This window comes from Pelobates fuscus, chromosome 7 (assembly GCF_036172605.1).
Source record: "Pelobates fuscus isolate aPelFus1 chromosome 7, aPelFus1.pri, whole genome shotgun sequence".
NCBI lineage: Eukaryota > Metazoa > Chordata > Amphibia > Anura > Pelobatidae > Pelobates > Pelobates fuscus.
Genome location: NC_086323.1, coordinates 184,444,150 through 184,466,583, shown reverse-complemented (window position 1 = coordinate 184,466,583; position 22,434 = coordinate 184,444,150). Strand labels below are relative to the sequence as shown.

Genomic DNA, 22,434 nt, shown 5'->3' with positions numbered 1-22,434 from the left:
GCATGGTAGGAAAGTGTGGATGCATGAAGAGGATAACATCAGTGTAGGGAGTGGTGACAATGTGTGGGGAGGTGACAGTGTGAGGGGATGCTAACAGTGTGTGGGAGTATGATGACACAACATTGTTGTGGGTGACAGTGGTGGGGGGGTCATGACAGACATGATACTGTGTGTGAAAGGGTGATGGTGTGAGGGAGGGGTGTGATGGAGTGAAGGAGGGGGGGTGTTGGTGAGAGGGAGGGGGGTGATGGTGTGAGGGAAGGGGGTGATGGTGAGAGGGTGAGGGAAGGGGGTGAGGGAGAGAGGGAGAGGAGGGTGATGGTGAGAGGGTGATGGAAGGGGGTGAGGGAGAGAGGGAGAGGAGGGTGATGGTGAGAGGGAGAGGAGGGTGATGGTGAGAGGGAGAGGAGGGTGATGGTGAGAGGGAGAGGAGGGTGATGGTGAGAGGGAGAGGAGGGTGATGGTGAGAGGGAGAGGAGGGTGATGGTGTGGGGGAGAGGAGGGTGATGGTGTGGGGGAGAGGAGGGTGATGGTGTGGGGGAGAGGAGGGTGATGGTGTGGGGGAGGGGGAAAGGGGGGTGATGGTGAGAGGGAGAGTGGAGGGGGTCAGAGGGGGACTAGACACCTTGCTGCGATGGGTGCTCTCTGTCCGGGCCAGGCAGCCAAGACGGGCCTCGCACCCGGTGGCATACAGAACAAGCTGCCGGGCCCCCTCCTGGTGTACGAGGACCCGACACAGTCTGCCCTAAGGCAGTTTAGGCGGCCCCAGCCAGCACGAAGCCTTAGATGGTCTCTGTTTATGTTCATACCTCCTGTCTTCTTTATGCCTGAACCTAAACAATTGTTTATTAATGATAGTATTAAATAACCTGTTTAACCAATGCTTCTCGTTAATGACGCTGACATGTCTACCTATCCATTATAATCTTGTTTTCCAATATAAAAAAAAGTGCAGTTTTTACATATGCCATGATACTAATGTTCCCTTGAATTGAAGAATGTTCTTGCTATATGTTTACAACTTCATGCTATAAGCTTATGTGTTACAAAAAGTCTTGTGATAGCTGTTGTGGCAATGCAGGATGTAATGTCATTCTCAACCAAAAATAAAGATTTACAAAAAAAAAAATGGGTCACAACTAATTATTTTTCTTTTTAAAAAATAATTTCTGTAATATAAAATAAGTTACCACACCCTAATAATTATTCTAAAGCAGCAGAAGCTGGCCTAATATAATAAATGTTTTGATTGTTTCAGCGGAATTAGAGAAACAGAAAGGGGTTGTGCGACCCAACATATCCCAGTGCTCAAGTCTGAAAAAAGAATCTGGAAACGGTGCACTGAACAGGACTTGTCTCGATGACAGCTACGCCACAGGCGAGGGGCTAAAACGCAGTGCACTTAGCAGTTCACTTAGAGATCTCTCTGAAGCAGGTAAGAGTCGTTGTGATATATCTGGTTATGTGCTTAATATACACAAATATGTATATTCAAAGTAAATATACCATGATTTGTGCTGTATGTAGCCGTAACCCTGGATTAAAATGTATTTGTTTGTGCTGCTTTTTTCTTTCTTGTTTTTTTTCCTTCTTACTAAAATTTTGTTTAAAACATTGAACAATTGTAGCTAGTTATGTAATATATTAAATGGTAATGTAGAGAGTGGAAAGTGTAAGTTTTATTGTAGACATAGAATCATAGAGCGTCACTTTCATGTACAGAATGCTTCATATGTACTTTTTGCTTACGTGTCCCATGCACTACATTCGATGAATGAAATGGAGTGAAGCCCAGTTAAATTCAGAATTGTGCTCTATTACATTCCTAGAATATGGACAAGAAGGATTGAGCACACGCGTAACTCTTTCTGACCTTAATGCTGTAGATGGAGTTCAAATTAAACCTTTTCCTACAAACATGAATATATAAATGTCATGTAAAAAAAAAATCAATAAAAATTATGCCAATTTGTGCTTTCATCATATATAAATAGTTAATTTCTCTTTAAGCATAATTAGTAATAACCTGATAAGTTTCAGACTTTAGGCCATGTGAACAAAAGTAAGCAATTGCCACCTTCTGGAAGCAAGGGGCACATGCAGCCATGCTTCTGCAGTCATTACATCACATCCTGTTGATTTGTACATTGGCTTATAGAATAAGAAACGGTTAGTGAGGATACATCTTGAGCTTCACCTTCCTTTGTAATGTAAACTTGCTGTGCTGCTTGCAGTATATTCATTCTCTTTTTAAGCCATCACATAGTATGTAATGTTATTGTTTTCCCTTTACTATACCAAGTAATTCCATCTACAGTAGGCAGTATATACACTGCCTGACCAAAAAAAAAAAGTCACCACAAAAAGAAAAAAAGGTCACACACTCTAATTTTTTGTTGGACCACCTTTAGCTTTAAATATGGCACGCATTCGCTATGGCATTGTTTCGATAAGCTTCTGCAATGTCACAAGATTTATTTCCGTCCAGTGTTCCATTCATTGTTCACCAAGATCTTGTATTGATGTTGGGAGAATCGGACCACTGCGCAAAGCCTTCTCCAGCACATCCAAAAGATTCTCAAAGGGGTTAATGTCTGGACTCTTGGGTGGCCAATCGATGTGTGAAAATGATGTATCATGCTCCCTGAACCACACTTTCACAATTTGAGCCCAATGAATCCTGGCATTGCCATCTTGGAATATGCCTGTGCCATCAGGGAATAAAAAATCCATTGATGGACTAACCTGGTAATTCAGTATATTCAGATAGTCAGCTGACTTCATTCTTTGGGCACATAATGTTGCTGAAGCTAGACCTGACCAACTGCAGCAACCCCAGATCATAGCACTGCCCACACAGGCTTGTACAGTAGATCAATTCATCTGCCTCTCTTCTTACTCTGAAGAGGTGGTAAATCCAGGTGGCGACTTTTTTTTGGCCAGGCAGTGAATGTATAACACATTTAATACATTTACATTTATATCATATAATATATTTAATACAATGCAGCCCTTTATGTGATTTTTATTATTCCTATAATTCCCATTTGTGAACTACTTGTAATTAAGTTGTTCTTCCTCAATTTCACAGTGTAACACTTTATTTAAAGAGGCACTCTAGGCACCATAACAACTGCAGCTCAGTGAAGCCTATGGGTCGCATCCTAATGTTATTCGTCAGGTGAGGGATGGCAAAAGTAATGGTGGGCAGTCACTTTCCTCTCCCTTTGGGTTGAAGCCTGCTTGAAGGTCTGTGTGTCTGTTTGTGTATATATATATATATATATATATATATATATATATATATTACATAGTTACATAGCTGAAAAGAGACTTACATCCATCGTGTTCAGCCTTCCTCGCGTATGTTTTTGCTGTATATATATCATATATATATATATATATATATATGTGTGTGTGTGTGTAGAAGTGCCCTTCGCCACATGTTCTTGGAGAGGCCTGCTTGCCAGCCTCTTGCCTTGTGACTATGAGCCCTGGAATGTATGGCCCTTTAAAAACCCTATTTGGGCTCATGGACTTTTAAAAGACTGTTTGTGGCCCTTTAAGTACTTTGGGAAAGGATTGGTACTTTTTATATGGCACTTCGGATGCAGCCGAAGTAGTCAAAGTGGCTGCCATTCGACAAACGAATACGTGGCAGCGGCCATTTTAATTTAGACGAACGTGGTCAGCGGTGTTTTGCCATCGAGTTCATGGAACTAAAATCGGATACTCGCCAGCACGAACACCTCTGGAGCTTCAGCCCTTTATCATTCATCTATTCATCTATAGCCATTCATCTATTTGAACAGCCAAATTCTGTGGAACTGTTTTGGGCAGGAAATCCTGCGTGCGGTCGGTCAAAAGAGGCTTCCACAAAACTTTAGCCCCATGGCAATTTTATTCTGTTTGTGGGATCTGAGCGCTGTTCGCCTATATTGGGCGCTCAGATCCAAGCTATCTGGGTTCTGTTTAGTATAATAGGAATTATGTATTTTTACTGTTATTGTAAATGGATCTATTTTTTTGTACCTGGAGATAATTGAGTTTACTACAGTTACTTAAGCCAATTATCTCCAGGATTGAGGGGAGGGATTTTTCTGTGTATGTGGGAGTGTTATTGTGTTAGTGTTCCCATTGGTTTGTGTCCCTTTTGTCCCAGTTTACCACCAGGTCCAAGGGGTGTGCCTCTGGCCTGAAAATGTGTATAAAAGGAATGTCTTTTGTGCTCTTTAAACAGATCATCTTGTACCTTCATGAAGTTTCAGCTCATGTTTGGCGAATTGGAGAATTGCCTACACTCTGGGGATTGCTATATCACAATACTCCCCAGAGTAAGCTCTTGTAAGAGCTGTTCCATTTCCTGCTCTCTGAATTTAGGAGAGGTTCACCCACTGGAAGCTGGAGCCCGGTCTTGGGTCCAGGGTGGGTGGAGGACGGCGAAACCCCAGACCAAGCTGCAGCGGTTCGTGGGGTTGGCGGCGGTTGTGGTTTCGAGTACGGTGCTGATGGTCCTTGGCGAGAACTAGGAGCATCGTTCAACAGAGGCACCCAGTCGGGGTAGCAGGCGTTCTGTCACAATATATATATATATTGTATTATATATATATTACACAGTAGTGTGCCAATGGTTAGAGGTCCACACCATGTGACAGGCAGAAGGGAGCTGCCTCTGCCAGCTGTCCCACTGTGTAGACCCAGGTAGACAATTTCACTATCTGCTACTGGGGTCTCACAGGTTAGAATTTCTTCTCAGGCAGCAATGGCAGAGTATAGCACACCACTGCTTGCTGACGGGGAAGCAGGTCCCATTTGACACCACAGGGATACCCCCCATGTGCACATACTGGTAAGGAGCAGGAGAAGGGAGACTTGTGTGTGTAACTGTGAGTGTGAATGTATGTGATGGTGTGTGTAACTTAAAGTGACTGTGTATCTGACTGTGAGCGACCAACTTGACTGTATGTGACTGTGTTTATGTGAGTGTGTCTTGTATGCATGTGACTGTGTGTAATTATGTTTTGAAAGTGTATGATTGTGTGTCTGTGCATGGGGAGGGTGCCAACATACACATCTGTATATGAATATATTTTATGTATGTATATATTAAAATTTACTTTCTCACACCTTTTGGTGCTATTTTCTGTTGTTTTCATTCTCGGATTCTGGGAATCTGAGGGTTTTGCATAGTATCTTCGCAGTTTCTAGAACTGCTTCTGGACAGAGATCTCAGATGTCCCACCTGGAATCTGCTAATGCCACTATCTCAACTTGGGGTTGTACTCCTTTCACAACTGGGATGCCTTCCATTTCCACATGCTTCCTAGCTCCTCTTTCAGTCCTTGGTACTCGTCCGCCTTATAAAGTTACTTCTTCTTGATGTCATGGTCACTGTGCATTGCCACATTCACCGCCACTGCAATCTTCTGTTCCTTGTTTACCACCACGATGTTGGTTGGTTTGTCCAGTCTGGATCTGGAATTCCCACATGATCTTAGCCCTGTGTGTCCCCTAGACAGATCCAGTACATACTCTGGGCAGATGATTTGATATACAATCCTAGCAACTTGGTTCTACCTCTCAGTGCATGTTGTGCCGCCCCCTCATGTCACTCACTCACTGACAGACACACACACTCACTGACAGTCTCCGACATCCAGTCTTCCTACCTCACTGGAGTCCAGTGTGGGGCAGCTCCTCACTCCTCCAGCGCGCTGTTTAGTACGCCGGGGCCAGAATTACGTCATATTCCGGCTCCTGGCATCACAGAGGGCACGTAAGGGAGGAGTAAGGAGCTGCACATAGTGTTATGTGGGGCTTCGATGGTCCAGGCTTCCTCGTTGGGGTTTGGAGCATACGTGCGGGGTTTCCTTATAGCAGTGGGCAGCGGCTTTCGGTGCAGGAGGATGCCCTGGACAGATCCATTGGGACCGGTCCCTCAGCTGTTGGTAATACCTCTTTATGTGCCTGTATTTCATACCGTGATGGCACTAGATAGCTGCCCGGATCTGTGTCTTCAGGGGTTGTGGGTGGGTGGGGGGGTCCCCCGGGATGAGGTTATGGAGCCTGGAGGGAACAGGGAAAAAGTACATAGTTGGGAACGGGACGGGAAGGTCCGCAGGCATCTACATACTAGTCTGCCTGCTGCACTGCTTCCGTCAAAGTCTTGGGGTGCCGGTCCTCCATCCATTCCTGCACCTCAGTGGACAAGCCATTGTATAACTGCTCCAGCAGGAACAGTTGGAGGATCTCCTCTGGGGACTTGGCTTGTTGCAAGTGCACCCAGTTTTGGGCTGCCTGTGTCATACGGCAAGCCCACTCCGCATGGGAAGCCTTCTCCCCTTTCTTAGATTCCTTAAATGTTGATGCCTCCGGGGTCACTGCATACCTCGCTAGCAGGACCTGCTTCACCACAGCCTAGTTCTGCAGCTCGTCCTCTGGCACGGCCCGGTAGGCGTCTGCAGCTCTCACCGTGAGCTTCCCTGCCAAAAGGAAAACCCAGTCGGCTTGGGCCACGTTATACAGAATAGACATTCAAAATCTTGCAGAAAGTCATCAATGCCCCCTTACACAAAAGTTTTAAACGCATTGTAGGGCAACTTGGGCACTTGTTCGGCAGCTGCTGGCCCCCCCTGACACTTATCCTGCCTGCCATTTGTGGGGTTGTGTGCGGTTCGCCCCATTTCATTGAGCCAAGACGTATACTTGTGCCTCTGAGAAGGTCCTGACCGTGATTTCTGCTGAGGGAGTTTCTCCATAGTAGGCCTGGCGCCGGGCCATTTCTTTGTCGAGGGCATACTTCTCGCCTTCCAGCTGTGATACAACGGAATCACTGCTTAGCAGATCGTCCTCCATGAGGGCGGCAATTAGATCTGCCTTGGGTCTATTGCTGGCCGATTGCCCTCTGGCTTCCAGCAACTCTTGTAACGTTTGTCTCTTTAAGTTTGTGTAGTCCATGGATTGATTCGACTCACGAACGCTGGTTCAGTTCGGCTGGGAAGTACAATCCCTCCGCTTGCCACCAGTTGTAGCGGACCTCGGATAACCCGACCGATTACCTCCACTAATAACTTTTTAATATCGTCACGGGAGGAGCGTGTGCAGAGCCTGACCCAGCGCTGAGGGACATCGGCACTGGATTCAGGTCAGTGACCCCTTCAGCGCCACGGGAGAAGGGTGGGGAGGTGCGAGAGAGGAACCTTTAGTGCCTGGAAAACGGCTTTGAACTGCTATAGAATCCCTTTAAAGCAGTGGTTCCCCAACCTTTTTCACTTGAGTACCCCTTCAGTCAATTTCCATAAATTGTACCCCTTATATTAGAACATTTTTCTGTAATTGATATAGTTGCTGTTATTTCAAATGTATATGTTTTTCTCTGCCACATCTTCCCCTTTTCTCTCCTCTTGGCTCTCCCTGCTTCCCCTATGCCTTGGGCTCTCCCTGTTTCTCCTTCCTCTGCCCAAATCTCTCCCTGTTCCTCCTTCATCTTTCCAAGGCTCTTCCTGCTCTTCCTCTGCCCAAGGCTCCTATAGGCCAATTAGGCGGCCGCTTAGGGAGCTTCTTAAAGGGTGGCGCCCATAAGAAGTGCCCCTCTATGTGGGACATATTCTATATTGTGTGCCGCAGGTAATGGCACCAGGCGCTACGGAGCACTTACATGGCTGCAAACTAGCGCCTGGAGCCTTCAACCTTAGCCCGCAAAGATCACCGTGCCGCCCTCCCTACACACCTCTCATATGCCGGCAACTTGGGGTCAAGTGGATGGGAGGATAGCAGAGGTGGAGCTAAAAGAGAGTCAAGACAGCAAGGCCTGGACTGGGACCCACAGAGAGACTATTTGAAGGCAAGTGGGGGACTTCATGGTGTGTGTGTGTGTGTGTGTGTTTGTAAACCTGTTTCAGTCAATATGTTTGTGTGGTCAGTGTGTGTGTGTCTGGATCAGTATTGTGTGGATGTGTGTGTCTGCTTGGATCAGTGTGTGTGTGCTTGGGTCTGTCTCTTTGTCTGTTTGGATCTGTGCGTGCATGGATCAGTGTGTGTGTCTGAATCAGTGTGTGTGTCTCTGGCATAAACTTATAACATAACTATACTTCTATTTACAAATATAACTCATGCATGATCATAGCTACCTTTCTTTGAGATATCCAGAATGGGTGATGGTTCTTCCCTTCTATCTCCTCTCCTCCTTCTTAACTACTGACTCAACAGTTTCTAGATATACTATTGACTTCCACTTGATTACATGGGACCCTTGTGGTTGGTTGGTGCTGTGTTTGCTTTTTCCCTCCTGGCCTTTGGCTACAGAAGACCCACCTACCTGACTACAGTTACAAATTGCTATCCTTATATGACCCTCTGGAATCTGTATCTTGGGTTGTGTGGACAACACTACAGATAAAACCTACTATCTTGACATACTGTTGTTTATGGCTGCCCATCCTATACACAAAAACCTGTATTTCTTTTCAAATAGTTTTTATTGAAAAAATTATTATTATTATTTTTTATTTTTTTTTGTAACATTACAACAAATTATAAAAACATTGTAATAAGGGTTGGGAAGGGGAGGGAAACTTGGAAGAGGGAAGGGGAGATCCATCCAATGTGACAAATAATATAGTAATATATAAGGCATACAATTTGAGTGATACATTGCAACAATAGGACAAATTGTTACAGATTATAGGCTTATTTAATTTTGTCTTCCCACATATCCCAATCATACTTCAATTGTGCAAAGAGGTACGAGTTACTTCTATGTGATAGTTTGTGTGCTTTTTTTTTTCTAGGAGTAGGTTCAGTACTTCTCTAAGTGATGGCATATCTTTAGATTTCCAGTACCTAGGCAAACAAGAGGTGGCCGCTATCAGAATGTAGCCTATTATTATTTTGTTAATTCTGCTGACGGACTCAGGGAATTTCTTGAATAAAGCAAGCTCAGATGTGAAAGTACCAATGTTTCTATCTACCTTAATGATTAGGTCATAAATCATTTTCCAGTATTTGGTTATTTTTGGGCAATACCACCATATGTGGGCCATATTTCCCAAACTGCCACAATCTCTCCAACACCGGTCAGAATACATGTTGTTCATGTTGTGTAGTCTGGACGGAGCTAAGTACCATCGATACAAAATTTTAAAATGATTTTCAAAATGATCAGAGCAAAAAGATATTCCCTTTAATGATTTAAAAAACTAAACCAATCCTCTAACTCATATTGGGTGCCCAGCTCCGCCTTCCAAGCTAGCATGTGCTTAAGTTTAACAGTGGGTTTGGTATTATGTAGTAAATAACACATTGATATTGTGCCCTTCCTATTTGGGTCAACGATTTTTCCAATGGTGATAATTCTAACTCTTTGTAATTTTTATTGGTGTCTGAGATATTATATAGTTCTTTCAGTTTCTCAATAACCAACATGCATTCTTCCTTGCAGTCATTCATCAATCTATGTTTAAATTTTAATTTTTCATATGATAAAATAGTATTGCCGTGGAAAAAACTATCTATATTGTTCAAGTGGTATTTCTTCAACAGACCTGAGTCCAAAGAGGGCATATAGTGTTTAAGTAGTTTGATCGGCATAGCCCTATACAGTTTCACTGAGTGGCGATTGTTTTTAAACACTATCCCAGGCTTTAAGGGTTATTTTTTGTCGATAGAAATAATTTAGCGACTCCAGGCCTTCTTTCAGGACTCAACCAGGGTAATTCTTTAAGTTGGAGTGGGAGAATTTTAGCTTCCTCTATTTCCATCCATCGTGGCCTATTTACTTGACTATTGAAGCTAACGACTTTAAGCAGAACTTTAGCCTTAGTCTTGAAGTCTTCTGTAGACGAACAATTGCGTCTTAACCGGAGGTATTGCCCTACCGGTATTCCTTTCTTCAGGGCCGGAGGGTGCTAACTACTCCAGTCCAAGAGGCTATTGGTGGTGGTAGGTTTACGGAAGAGGGTGGTAGTTAACCTATTTTCCTGACTCACATAAATGGTGATATCAAGGAAGTTAAGTGCCTCTCCTCCTATCTCAGTTGTGAGTTTCAGATTGATGTTATTCTGGTTCAGGATATTGACAAATTCAAGGAAGGCCATCTCAGTACCAGTGATGATCATCGATGTAGCGTTTCCAAAGTTGGATGTAATTGGTATAGCACGCTAGTTTATTGCTGAACACTATAGTTTTTTTCCCACCAGCCCAGGTGGAGGTTGGCGTATGAGGGGGCACAAGCCATCCCCATAGCTGCCCCTCTCGCCTGCTGGTAGTACTTGCCCTGGAACAGAAAATAATTATGTGCCAAGATAAATTGCATAAGGTTCTTGACAAACTGCTTGTGAGCCTGGACAGATGGGTTCCGTGTATCAAGCAATGACATCATATGGTTGAGTCCTATTTCGTGTGGGATGGAACTATAGAGGGAATCAACATCTAGACTACAGAGGATGGCATTCTCTGAAACTTGTAAGTTTTATTTATTTAGTTTTTGCCCTTTATTTATAGGGGGTTGATATTTACATTTACCATATACCATGTAAGGTTTATTAAGACCTCAAGTGCACCTTTGGCTCCATGTATTGGTAGGTTAGATAACTTGCTGCATAGCCGGAATGGTTCAATGATGTTTGGCAGATGTGGAAACTGTTAACCCATTCTTTCCCTGCCCCCCACACTGTAACCCCTTCTCTCTCTGCTCCCCCCCTGTAACCCCTTCACTCCCTGCCTCTCCCACTGTAACCCCTTCACTCCCCATATATGTATATTGCAGAATTAGGTGTTTAGTAACTCTATCCCCTCACTTACTTAGGCATGAGAGTAGCCTTATAAGGCTAGTCCGGTATTTATTATTATTTGGAGTTAGTTTATTTTTGTGTTGACACTTTCTGTTATTTCAGATATTTAGTGGTCTCCCTCTGGTTCGATTGCTCCATACCACTGGATGCTTTGGTGCCTAAATTTTTATCTCCAGTGAGCATTATATTCAGTTTGTGAATTTTTGCTTTTTTGTTTCTGTTGCTAGTATCTAGGGTTAAGCCCTTGGGTATTGCTGGAGTGCCCTCCTGGTGCATGGGATCAGTGTGGAGGTGGTGTTTTTTCTCTTTTACACCCATTTTCACACCGATCCCATTTCTTTCAATTTTCTCTGGCTAAAACAGTCTCAAACTCACTACAGACTGTGATAGATTATTTTATATGGCTAGACAAATTCTTCACCATCCTAAAGAGATGGACCTCCCTATCCTACTGATGAACATGTATGCTCTTATACCTGGAATGTTGTAATAGACAATAGATGATATGAGTCAGATCTCGTATTTCATAGTTTCTCACAATTTCCGATATAGGTAATTTGTTAATGTTATGGCCCTTGTTGCAGTTCACTTGTCCTTTCAATTTAAATGTTGTAGCTATGTCAGACAAGTGGTGGTTCACTCACTTGCCTTAGTGGCCCTGCCTTCTCCCGTGTCTCTGGTACACAACTTTGAATCCCCCCCAGGATTTAAAACTTTCCACGTTAAATGACACAATGATTCATCTATCTAAAGATAACTGAATTTATATGTGCCAAGCAAGATAATATAATTTCACTGCTTGCCTGGAGGGAGTCCCCTAAAATCCAGGGAATTCTATAGACCTCTACAACTATGCAGTTTGGCATAATTTTCCTCAGAAGTGTCCAGAGACTTGCCACTCTGTGAGACGGTAAAAATATGATCCTGACACTTCAAGGATTCTTGAAGTACTGTTCTCATATTTTTGGTGACTGTGGAAACTGAATGAGAGGACAGACGCTAAAGTAAACTTCAAAAGATAGGTGAGCGTTTCTTTATTTTTATGTTTTGTATCTATGAGAGGGGTCTTATGTTCTCCTTATACCAATACCTATGCTGCTTTGATCAAGGAAACTTACACTGCAATATATATTAAATTGTGAAAGTGGTGTGGGCAAGAATTACTGAAGAATGGGAAGATGTGTGGGAGGCTTCATCGAAGGTGTCCATTGTGATGTTTCACAAGAACAGTGCAGCGTTGTAAAATTATGTAACGTCTATTATAAGTGGATTTCATTCTACCACATGTGGTGGACATGTCTGAGCATGACCCCTCTGTGACAAACTTCCCTGTCTTCGTGAGTTTGCCACGATCTCCTGGAGGAGCCTGCTTGCCTGCCTCCTGCCCACCGACTATGGGCCAGGTCCCATATTTTATTCTCCCTGGTTCGGCACTTTCCATTAGTGCGCACAGAACCGATCGCTAGCTCCCTTGCAGCCGTTTTTACATGGGCCAAAAGCGCAAATAGACTTCAGGGGGACTTAGCCGCGAACGCCCTGGAACTATTTTCGGCATGAAGACTTTAGAACTATTTTCTGCTAAGGGACCATGCTTGTGGTCGGTCAAATTATGACTTCCAGGAAATTCCTGAACCCCTGAACTGATCTGGGTTATTTTTGGATATGTTTGTGCTTTTGTATATTTTTGGATACCCGGGGCTATCAGGGGATGTAACGTTTGTGGGGTTTTATGTATATTTAAGGTGCTTTGGGTGTTTGGGAATTGTGTGTTTCTGTGCTTGGAGATAATTGTGTTTAATACAGTACTTGACTCAATTATCTCCCAGGCACAGGGGAGTTATTATCTTGTTTTGTATGGGAATGTCCTGGACCTGAGAGCCAATGTAATTGTGTGTATGTTTTTACTGTAGACTACTCTCATGTCAAGGGGGGAGTACCTGTTGCATGGAGACCTGCATATAAGGCCAGTTGTGGCTACCATTAAACATATTCCAGCTTGTACAGTTGTCTGGTTACTGGGAGGGGAAAGGGCTATTCTTTAATCACTGTTCCAGTGTGGAGAATTTAACAAGGAAAGTCCTTGCCTGGGGTTGTCTAGAGCGAATTCCCCCTCTGGCTCCATGAGGGAGCGGTTCCAGGACTAGAGCTCCCAGGACTGAGTATCGTCCAGTGCCTGGGGGTTGCTAGAGTGAGTTCCCCATTTGGCTCCAGGAGGGAGCGGTTCCTTGGCCCCAGTCAAGCCACGACGACTGAGAGCAAGAGTGCTGAGGTTTGTCCCCTGTTCCAGCTAGGAAGCGGTCCTTGGCGGAGGTACCCAGCTAGGGGTACAGGGAGCTCCGTTACATCCTCTGTAATTGAAAGTGCAACAAATAGTGTCATCTACTTCCTCTCAAAAAACATTTTTCTGCAACACATTAAATTGTGAAAGTGGTGTGGGGAAGAATTAGTGAAGAATGGGAAGATGTATGGGAGGCTTCATTGAAGGTGTCCATTGTGATGTTTCACAAGAACCGTGCAGTGTTCTAAAATTGTGTAACATCTATTATAAGTGGAGTTCAATTTTACCACATGTGGTGGACATGTCTGAGCGTAACCCCACTGTAATTGAAAGTGCAACAAATGTCATCTACATGGTCCTACTTTCTCTCAAAAGCAGTAAAAGGAAGAATGATTAACTTTTTAGTATGTGAACTTATTAGTATGGGTCTGGGAAGGGAGCGTCCCCAGTTACATTACCCATGTCACTAGCTATGCCCAATATGGACAGGCCAGTAGGCAAACACCCACTGAAGGAGCCTGTTTGGCTTGCCACCAACCTCAAGGGCCTTGCATTCTCTGCATGGTCCTAGTGCCTGGTCACAGTGTAAATACGGCTAATTATGCACTTGTGCTGTGCTGCTCGAGAATAGTTCCTTGGTGTAGAACACCAGGGAACAAATTTGCATATTGTACGCCGATTATATGCACACAACTGTACAATTGTTTAACCGTCCTAGCAAGTTATAATAACTAGCATATCGTTATCACACTAAGCAGGTTGTTAGCTAGAGAGATACCGGCTTCATCTTGTCATTCTTTCAATATTACTATATTACTATAAATGCTTTAACTAGAATAGCTTTAACAAATAGCACATCCATGTCACACTAAGCATATTGCTAGCAAACGTGGTACCAGCTTGATTTTATCGTTTTATGTTATTATTAAGCGGTTACGTTTATGACATTGACCCGTCTACTCAATATAAAAAGAGGCAGACTATTATCTGATGTGATATTTACTGAGCTGTATTACTCCCTACTTGTACTTATTTTCATCCTCTCCTTCTCTTCTTTCTGTACCCCTGCAATTTTACGCCTCAATAAAAGACAGATTGACAAAGAAAAAAAAAATTGCATATCGTGCAATCAGGACTGCATGTATCAGACAAGTCTCCTGTGAAGTCAGATTTGCTTATAGCACTGTGATTGGTTACTCCAGCATAGCTGTTCGTTCCTTACCATTTGCTGTTATGTTTCATACTAATATAGTTGAACATGTAGATATTCTGGAGATTTGTTTGGCTGGATTTCTTGGCCCTGTTTTTATCAATGGCAGCATTATATACTTAATATATTTATTTAAAGAGTATAAATATATTCCCTATCTTATATTGTCCAAAGTATGTTTGACTCCAGAAATGTTTCCAAAAAAAGGTACCACAGCTTATAAGCAGGAAAAGAAAATAATAGTAAATATATGCTTGTTTGTTTTTACAGTCTACCTGCTTCACAATTTACTAATGGCTGTTTAGGGAGTAAAGTAAAAAAAAACAAAAACAAAAAAAAACGACTACATCCAACTTGTAGTGTCTAAAAAAGTAGAAAAGAGGACCGTTGCTGCTACCTTTGTCATAGTCATCCATGGAGCCTATACAGCCATCATTAAATGTGATGTAATTTCTGATGGAGGGGACCATCCTTGGAATATGTCAATCTTGTTGAAGGCCAAAGTTTCATATTTTCTTAGGATTGTGACTATAGAGGCATCTTGCCCTTCCAGGTACCTCTATAATAAAACAAACAAGTCTGTAAGATTTACAAAAATCTTGTACACTCACAAGTTACATATATTTATTTTTTTTTTACATAGAAAGCAGACAGGATAATTAACTAGGAATTACCTGCCACTGTTAGTAAACGTCATTTGGTGAATAGTGGCAAATGACTCTTATTATTTTCTATGGCAGTCTCTAACCACTGCTCAATGACTCCTCTCGGACTGTTTTACAACCCTGTCGCCACTCATTACTGGCTTCCGCTAACCAAAGAAGCGCAACACACTATCCTCTGGCTCGGTGTAAAGAGATTAATGGCTAAATCCCTATACATCATATTAAAAGAAAAGGCCTAGGTCCAAATTTGTTGCCTTTTTTTTTTTTTTTTTTTTTTTTAAAGCCAGCTGCTTTTTGCATGTTGCTACTAGCTAGTAAGGGAGAAGTGCACATGTTTGTATGTTTTACAAGCGAGCATGGTAGGTACCTGTTAGTAATAAGTCAGTTACAAATTAGCAGCTGTTAATAGCGACAGCTTATGGCAACTATTTACTGCAATATCGTGGTGCTTCTAAAGGTCTTATTAAAAGCTTTTATGTGCAGAACATTTCACCACCACAACTGAGAAGCCATTCTCTTTGGACCTCTAAGCCTTACTATAGAGAGTCTGCCTCCAAATTTGCTCTGACATCAATTGCATTATAAGAGTTATGAGAGAGCCCACCAATTTCATTCAACTGTGACAATTATTTGCAAAATATATGGACTGCTAATCTGTCCATTTTAATGGATACTAAATACTGGTTTGGAACTCTTGGTATTTTGATCTATTGTATACTTGATACTATGTTTCCCATCTGCAATCCCCTTCCTGTGCATGGACCAAGGGAGGCAGGGGTAAACCATTCTATCATTCTCTTTCTCTATTCAGCTGATCACTTCTTTCCTTTCTATTTTCTTCACTCTTCCTTGTTCATCCACTAGTTATCTATCTTACCTGTGTCTACTCTTCCTCTCATTTTCTACCGCTTTTGAGCCCTCATTTTCCTCCTCTCCAGTTGAGAGGGATAATAGTGGCATAACCCCAGATTGGGCCTCTTCAAAGTTTGAGATCATTTGTATTGCAGAGTAATGGTCTTCCCTGGTGTATAGCCCTTATCATTTATTAAGCTGTGGAGGTTTTATTTAATTCATTTAAACCAGTAATATATTTTGTGTACCCTTTTCACACCCTCACAGCTGGTTTTGTCAACTACTTCCTTTTGTATTTGCTTTTTTTATTGAAATAAACCATACATTACATGTGTTTACAGGCATTTGGGTAATTGTGCATATGAGGAGGATATGTTTATAATAAATTATCCGATCCTAAAACAGCCATTCTGGAACCTGCTTCTCCTTTTAAGGACCGTTGCATATCACTACTCCCTTTCTCTTCTAAGCCTCTTCTGTGACTTGTTTTTACCTGTCTAACTCACTTTCTCAATACTAAATCTCTCCTTGACCCTCTGGCTTGTACTCAGTCCATTCTTCTCAAACTGCCCTTACCAAATTGATAATTAGTTAATCACTACTAAATCTCTTTAGTGTCTCTTTTTCTGCTGCCACCTCCTCCCCACTGCCCATTTCAGGTGGTATTCTCCTAGGTTCTGTTCTGTGTCCTGTCTGCATTACCTCGCTCTGTAAGCTTATTATTTTTTTTTTTTTTTTAATATAGTTTTTTATTAGAAAATTTTTTCCTTTACATATACAACAATATACTGGTCTTATATTTTGTTTAACAGACAAATACAGAATCACATAGCATTCTATTAAATCATATATCATCAAGATTTGTCTTGTATTCAATTATAGCACAGTATATATCACATACAGACATAGTCTACAATCACAAAAGAGAAACAAAAACACAGACAATAAAAGCCCCACACCAAATCTAGAGCAACATGATCGATTAGTTTCAATACTCGCTTATATGTATTTTATTATCACTTATCTATATTCCTCGGCTTCCATATATCAACTGCTAAATTTCGAATAATAGTATAATCAAGAAGGGCTATTGGAGGAGCAAAATAATATCTTATATTTATACAGCCAATCACCATACCATTGTTTTTTCTTCGAGTTATCATTGTTGATCATCTCGTGTTCCATAGATATTTGGAACAGGACCTGATCAATCAATAACCGTTTATTATACGGCTTAGATGATTTCCAATGTCTCGCTATGATAATTTTAACAGCAACTAAACAATGAATAGCAAAACAAATGTCTTTTTTTGCATCAAATGACAAGTTTAGATGTAAAAGAGCAGAAGCAGCATTCTCCGTAATTCTATTAGTAGTCACAGTTGTAAAAATATGAAAGGCCCAAGACCATAGATATTTGACAGCTGGACAGGCCCACCAAATATGTATGTAAGTACCTGGATGAGAACCACATCTCCAGCAAGTTGGATCAGAATTATGGAACATTCTCGCCAATCTTGCCGGAGTATAGTACCATCTGTAGAGGACTTTAAAGTGGCATTCAGACAGATTCAAACAGTGAATATATTTATTCACCAGGCTCAAAGAGACATTCCAATCATCCAGAGAAATTTGCAGTTCTAGTTCTTGTTCCCACGTCTTAATCAAGCTGTGGGGAGACTCCTTAAGAGCTTCCAACATTGATGCTGCAGCAGACATAATCTTATTAATAGATTGGGAATTAAATATGGCCTCTAACTTTTTAGCAAAAATGGAAGATGATTTAATCACGTTTTTGTGAATAAAGTTTTTTATGCGGAGATAAGTAAAAATTTCTCTGCGCGGAATATGCAGAGAATCAATAATATTCTGGAAGGGTAGGATATTGTCTCCCTGCATAATTTCTGCAATTCTTATTCTATCCGCGCAGACCCAATTCTTTAACGAAAAGTCTTGTATAAGTAGTTGGAATATATCCAAGGGACATGTCTTAGGTATCATATTTATTAGGCCTAATTTTTTTTTAATTAGTATCCACTCTTCTAATATTTGCGATAGTATCGTTGAGTTATTTATAGGCGAATTTACTAAATTTTTACTTGTAGCTGTCCACATCAAATATTGTAATTTGTCTACATGGGCCACGTTCGCCTCCATAATATACCATGGTTCCAAGACCTGTTTAGGGTCCTGAAGGAGATATATATGCCTAATAATGTTAGCATGATAACTATAAAGAATACTAGGGAAGTGTAGGCCTCCATTTGTCAATTTTTTGGTTAAGATCTTTTGGGCAATTCTTGGTTTTTTGTTATTCCAGATAAAATTGTTGAAATATGTTTGGATCATCGCCAACCAAGGTCTGGAAACCCCAAGCGGAATCATGGAAAACAAATATAGCCATTTAGGCAAAATATATGAATTAATGATGTTTATTTTTCCTTGCCAGGAGTTTTCTAGATTTCTCCATTTTCTAAGTTTGAGGTTCATATTTCTCATAAGAATCGAGATATTCCGCTCCATTATTTCTGACACTTTAGACGTTATAACTAATCCCAGGTAGTTTATTTGTGAATCGGTCCATATAAATTTATAGCTTAAGACTAAACTATTTACTATCTCATTATTCAAGTTCATAAACATTGCCGTAGATTTATTTATATTTAGCTTGAAATTTGAGATAGCAGAGTATCTATCGATCTCAAACATTAAAAATTTTAAAGACGACTCAGGGGTAGTCAACGTAAGTAGCGCATCGTCCGCATAGAGAGATATTTTAGCATTCAACGAATTGGTTTGTACACCTTTTATTAATGCATTGTTCCTAATGTTAATAGCCAATGGCTCTATAGACAAAATATACAACAGAGGAGAAAGAGGGCATCCCTGTCGCGTACCGTTTTTGAGTGAAAACCACCCTGCTGTGATGTTCGGACCCACAGTTCTGGCGGAGGGAGAAGAATAGAGAGCCATGATGGCATTGTGTATCCAGCCCATGAGTCCAAAAGCCTTAAGGGCTTCACTGAGATAGCCCCACCCGACCCTGTCAAATGCTTTCTCAGCATCTAATGACAGGGTCAGGAGGGGAAGCTCATTTCTATTGGCCCAATCTATAATGTCGATTATTCTCCTGGTGTTGTTGGATGCTAACCTGCCTGGAACAAATCCAATTTGATCAGGGTGAATCAGTGACGAAATAATTTTCTTAATTCTATCGGCAATTATTGCCGCGTATAGCTTCATGTCTGTATTGATTAACGCTATGGGTCTATAATTACCGGGATCAGAGCTTAATTTATTTTGTTTCAGTATTGGAATAATATTCGCCTGCAACAATTCAGCTGGAAAAGATTTATTTAGGGCTATTTGATTAAACATTTCTGTTAAAGGATTACTTAATAGAGGCTGCATCTGTCTATAATACATATTCGTAAAGCCATCTGGTCCCGGAGTTTTGTTAATAGGAAGTCTATTTATTTGCAATTTGACTTCATCCTCCGAAATGGGCCTATTTAAAATTATTAGGTCTTGCGGTGTAACTTTAGGAATCTGGGTACAGGCTAGATAATTTTGAATATCGTTTAAATTAGGAGACAGTTTGAGATTGTACAGGTCCTCATAAAATTGATTAAATCTCTCCCCAATTGCAGAAGGTGTCGAATAGATCCTTTGTCCATCTGTCAATTTTTCGACTCTATTTTTGGCATAGTGGTTTTGCAGTCTTTTTGTCAAATTTTTATTTGCCCTGTTTCCCGTATAATAATTGTTTAATTTTAGTTTGTGAATATTTAATTTAATTTTTTGCTCAACCTTCAAATTGATCTGTTTTTTTAAAGTATTTAGCTTAATTTTTAATTCTATAGATGGCTTCTGTTTGTTAAGTTTCGATATATTATAAAACTCAATGTATAAATCGGTCAGGGTCTTACCATTAAGAACCCTCATTTTATGGGCTAATTTGATTAAGTAACCACGCATAACGGCTTTGTGTGTACACCAATTATTTGCCGGTGTTGTATCAGAGGAACTATTTTCTAGCCAAAAATTATTTAATAATTGAGTTAATTCCTTTTTATTGTCTGAATCATTAAGAAGAGCATCGTCTAATCTCCATGTAGTACGGGCCATAGGGGATTTATTTCCAAGATCCATTATTATGAGGCTATGGTCTGACCATAGACTCTCTCTGATTTCAATTGAATTACACAAAGATATCGAATTTGCGTCAAGGAGACAGAAAGCTTATTAACTGTTTTAGATTTCAGTACCATCTATATGCTAACAATACTCAGATTTACCTCTCCCCCCTGACATCTTCTCATGTCCTCCTAGAACACATCAAGAACTGACTCCTATAATTCTAACAGGATTGCATCCCATTATCTAAAATGTAATCTTTCTAAAACTGAACTCCTCATCTTTCCACCTTTATATAGTCATGTTCCATCTGTCTCCCTGTACATTATTACCACAACCCTTCAACCTCTCTACTTTGTAAATACTTTTGACCTTTCCTCCTCACATCCAGTCTATCTCCAAATGATGTAATTTGCACCTCAGAATTATTGCCTGCATTCTCCCTTTCCTAATTCAAGATACAACTAAGGAACTTGTTCATGTACTCAATATTTCCCAAGTGGACTATTGCAACTCACTATTCATAGGCCTTCCAAAAACTTACATTACTAATCTTCATTCTGCAATGAATACTGCTACCAACATTATCTTCCTGAATGACTGTTGCTCCCACATCTCACCCCTATGCAAATTACCCTTCATGATCCAATTTAAACTGTTAATACTAACCTACACAGCCCTCAATAACTCCACTGCTCACTACATGTCCTCTTTACTCAGCAAATACACCCCATCTAATTTTGTTTGTGCTGAAAATGAAATTCTTCCGAAATCTTCTCGTTCCCACACTGCCAAATCTTATCTTGTCAGGATCATGGAGGAATCTAAACATACAGGACACTTTATCAACAAATAGATATTCTGTGTACTGTTCCTTAGAGTGGTCAGACTTAAGGTAGACCATGCCAGAGATAATGCAGAGTTCATCATAGTGGAATTCCTTACATTTTTAACTGATGGAAAACATCACACTTATGCATTGAATTCAATATGGCAAATTTGCCATTTGGACCCGAACTCGGACCAGCTAATTTATCTTGGAAAACCTTTTTGATTGGACTTATAGAATTTTTTTTAATGACAAGCTTTCGGGAGAACCTCCCTTTCTCAAGTCTGAAGCATTTCTGAGCAAGATGACATATATAATTCAAAGTTGAGTTGTGATACGGGGTTAAAGTGACATAAGTGCAGATAAGACACAGGTTTGTTAGAAAATAGACACCATTCCTTTAATGATGTAGGTTTTATTGTTGTATGTGGCTGTGTTGTCTGTGCATATGTGCTGACACATTTTGCAACAAGGTTTTTTGCATTGACTGGTCCCATTTTCTTTATTCTTACCATCAGTGGGCAGCTTTCTGTTGATTCATTTTTGTTGGAGATTTGGTGGTTGTCTGAAGGCCAAAATGGGTGTTTCAGAGAAAATGTTTTCCAGAATCTCGTCTTCTGTTAACATTGGTTGTAGGTCTTTGATGGTTTTCTGTATTTCCTCAAGAGCTGGGTTGTAGGTGACCATAAGTGGTACTCGTGTAGATATATTTTCTCTCTGTACTGTAGCATGCATGTGCGTGGAGTTTTTATAGCAGAGTTGATTTGTTTGGTAATGGTCTTTGGATTGTAGCCTTTCTGTCTCAAAGATTGGGAGAGTACATTTAGATGGGAATTACAGTCATTAGGATCAGAGCATATGCGATGGTACCTAGTAGCTTGGCTGTAGATGATGGCCTGTTTAGTATGGGAGAGATGGAAGCTGGAGCTGTGAAGGTAACTGCACCTGTCTGTGGGTTTTCTGTAAACCGAGGTGTGGATTGTGCCATTGTTACACTTCAAAGTATCAATTCACAAATTGTGTTAATATTTGTGAATCTTCTGAATCCAATACTTGATATATAATTTAAATGTTAAATTACTGATTTTTATACAGACACTGAATGCATCTGGGCAATTTGCCTCAAATTGGCTCGGGCCGAATATATTTGTCTTTAGTAAATATCAGAATTGCCATTGCAGTCAGAATTTGTTTATTTTCACAAAAATCTTAGTTCACTAAATTACTCAAATCCTCTCTTAAAACCTTTTAAAATCTTTAGTTCTGACTGTTACACTACTGCATACTTAGAAATTTGTCTGACCTCTTGGACACACACCATTCAGGGGTACCCACTAATTTTTACCATCTCTTAAGAACCTCTTCTTACCAGAAATCAAAACCCATAACTCTGTTAAAGAATGCACTATTAAAGTATCAGCAAACTGACTCTATTTATCTTCATTTAGACTTTTTAGGTATAAGGACTCTCTGGGGATTTATAGGTGCTGGACCAATGGCGATCCATTTCATTACATGACTTTTCTGAACAGTATCATATCCTTTTTGTGTGGACAGGCCAAGGAGAGCCTGATAATCCAGTTCACAATGAGGTGGCCAAGAAATAACGTATGGATCTTAACCAAGGCTAGACACAGTCTCAGTAAAAGCAGATAAGGAAAGGTGTGTCTGTA

General features: G+C 40.9%; 1 protein-coding gene across 6 annotated transcripts in view; it reads left to right on the top strand.

Annotated features, from left to right (window-relative positions):
* Positions 1 to 22,434, top strand: part of IQSEC1 (IQ motif and Sec7 domain ArfGEF 1) — a 421,691-nt gene that overhangs the window by 364,219 nt on the left and 35,038 nt on the right. For all 6 annotated transcript variants that reach the window (XM_063426958.1, XM_063426960.1, XM_063426956.1 and 3 more), the window contains one exon: positions 1,259 to 1,435. In XM_063426958.1, coding sequence (XP_063283028.1) covers positions 1,259 to 1,435 — 177 coding nt within the window. The remainder of the gene's footprint in view (positions 1 to 1,258; positions 1,436 to 22,434) is intronic.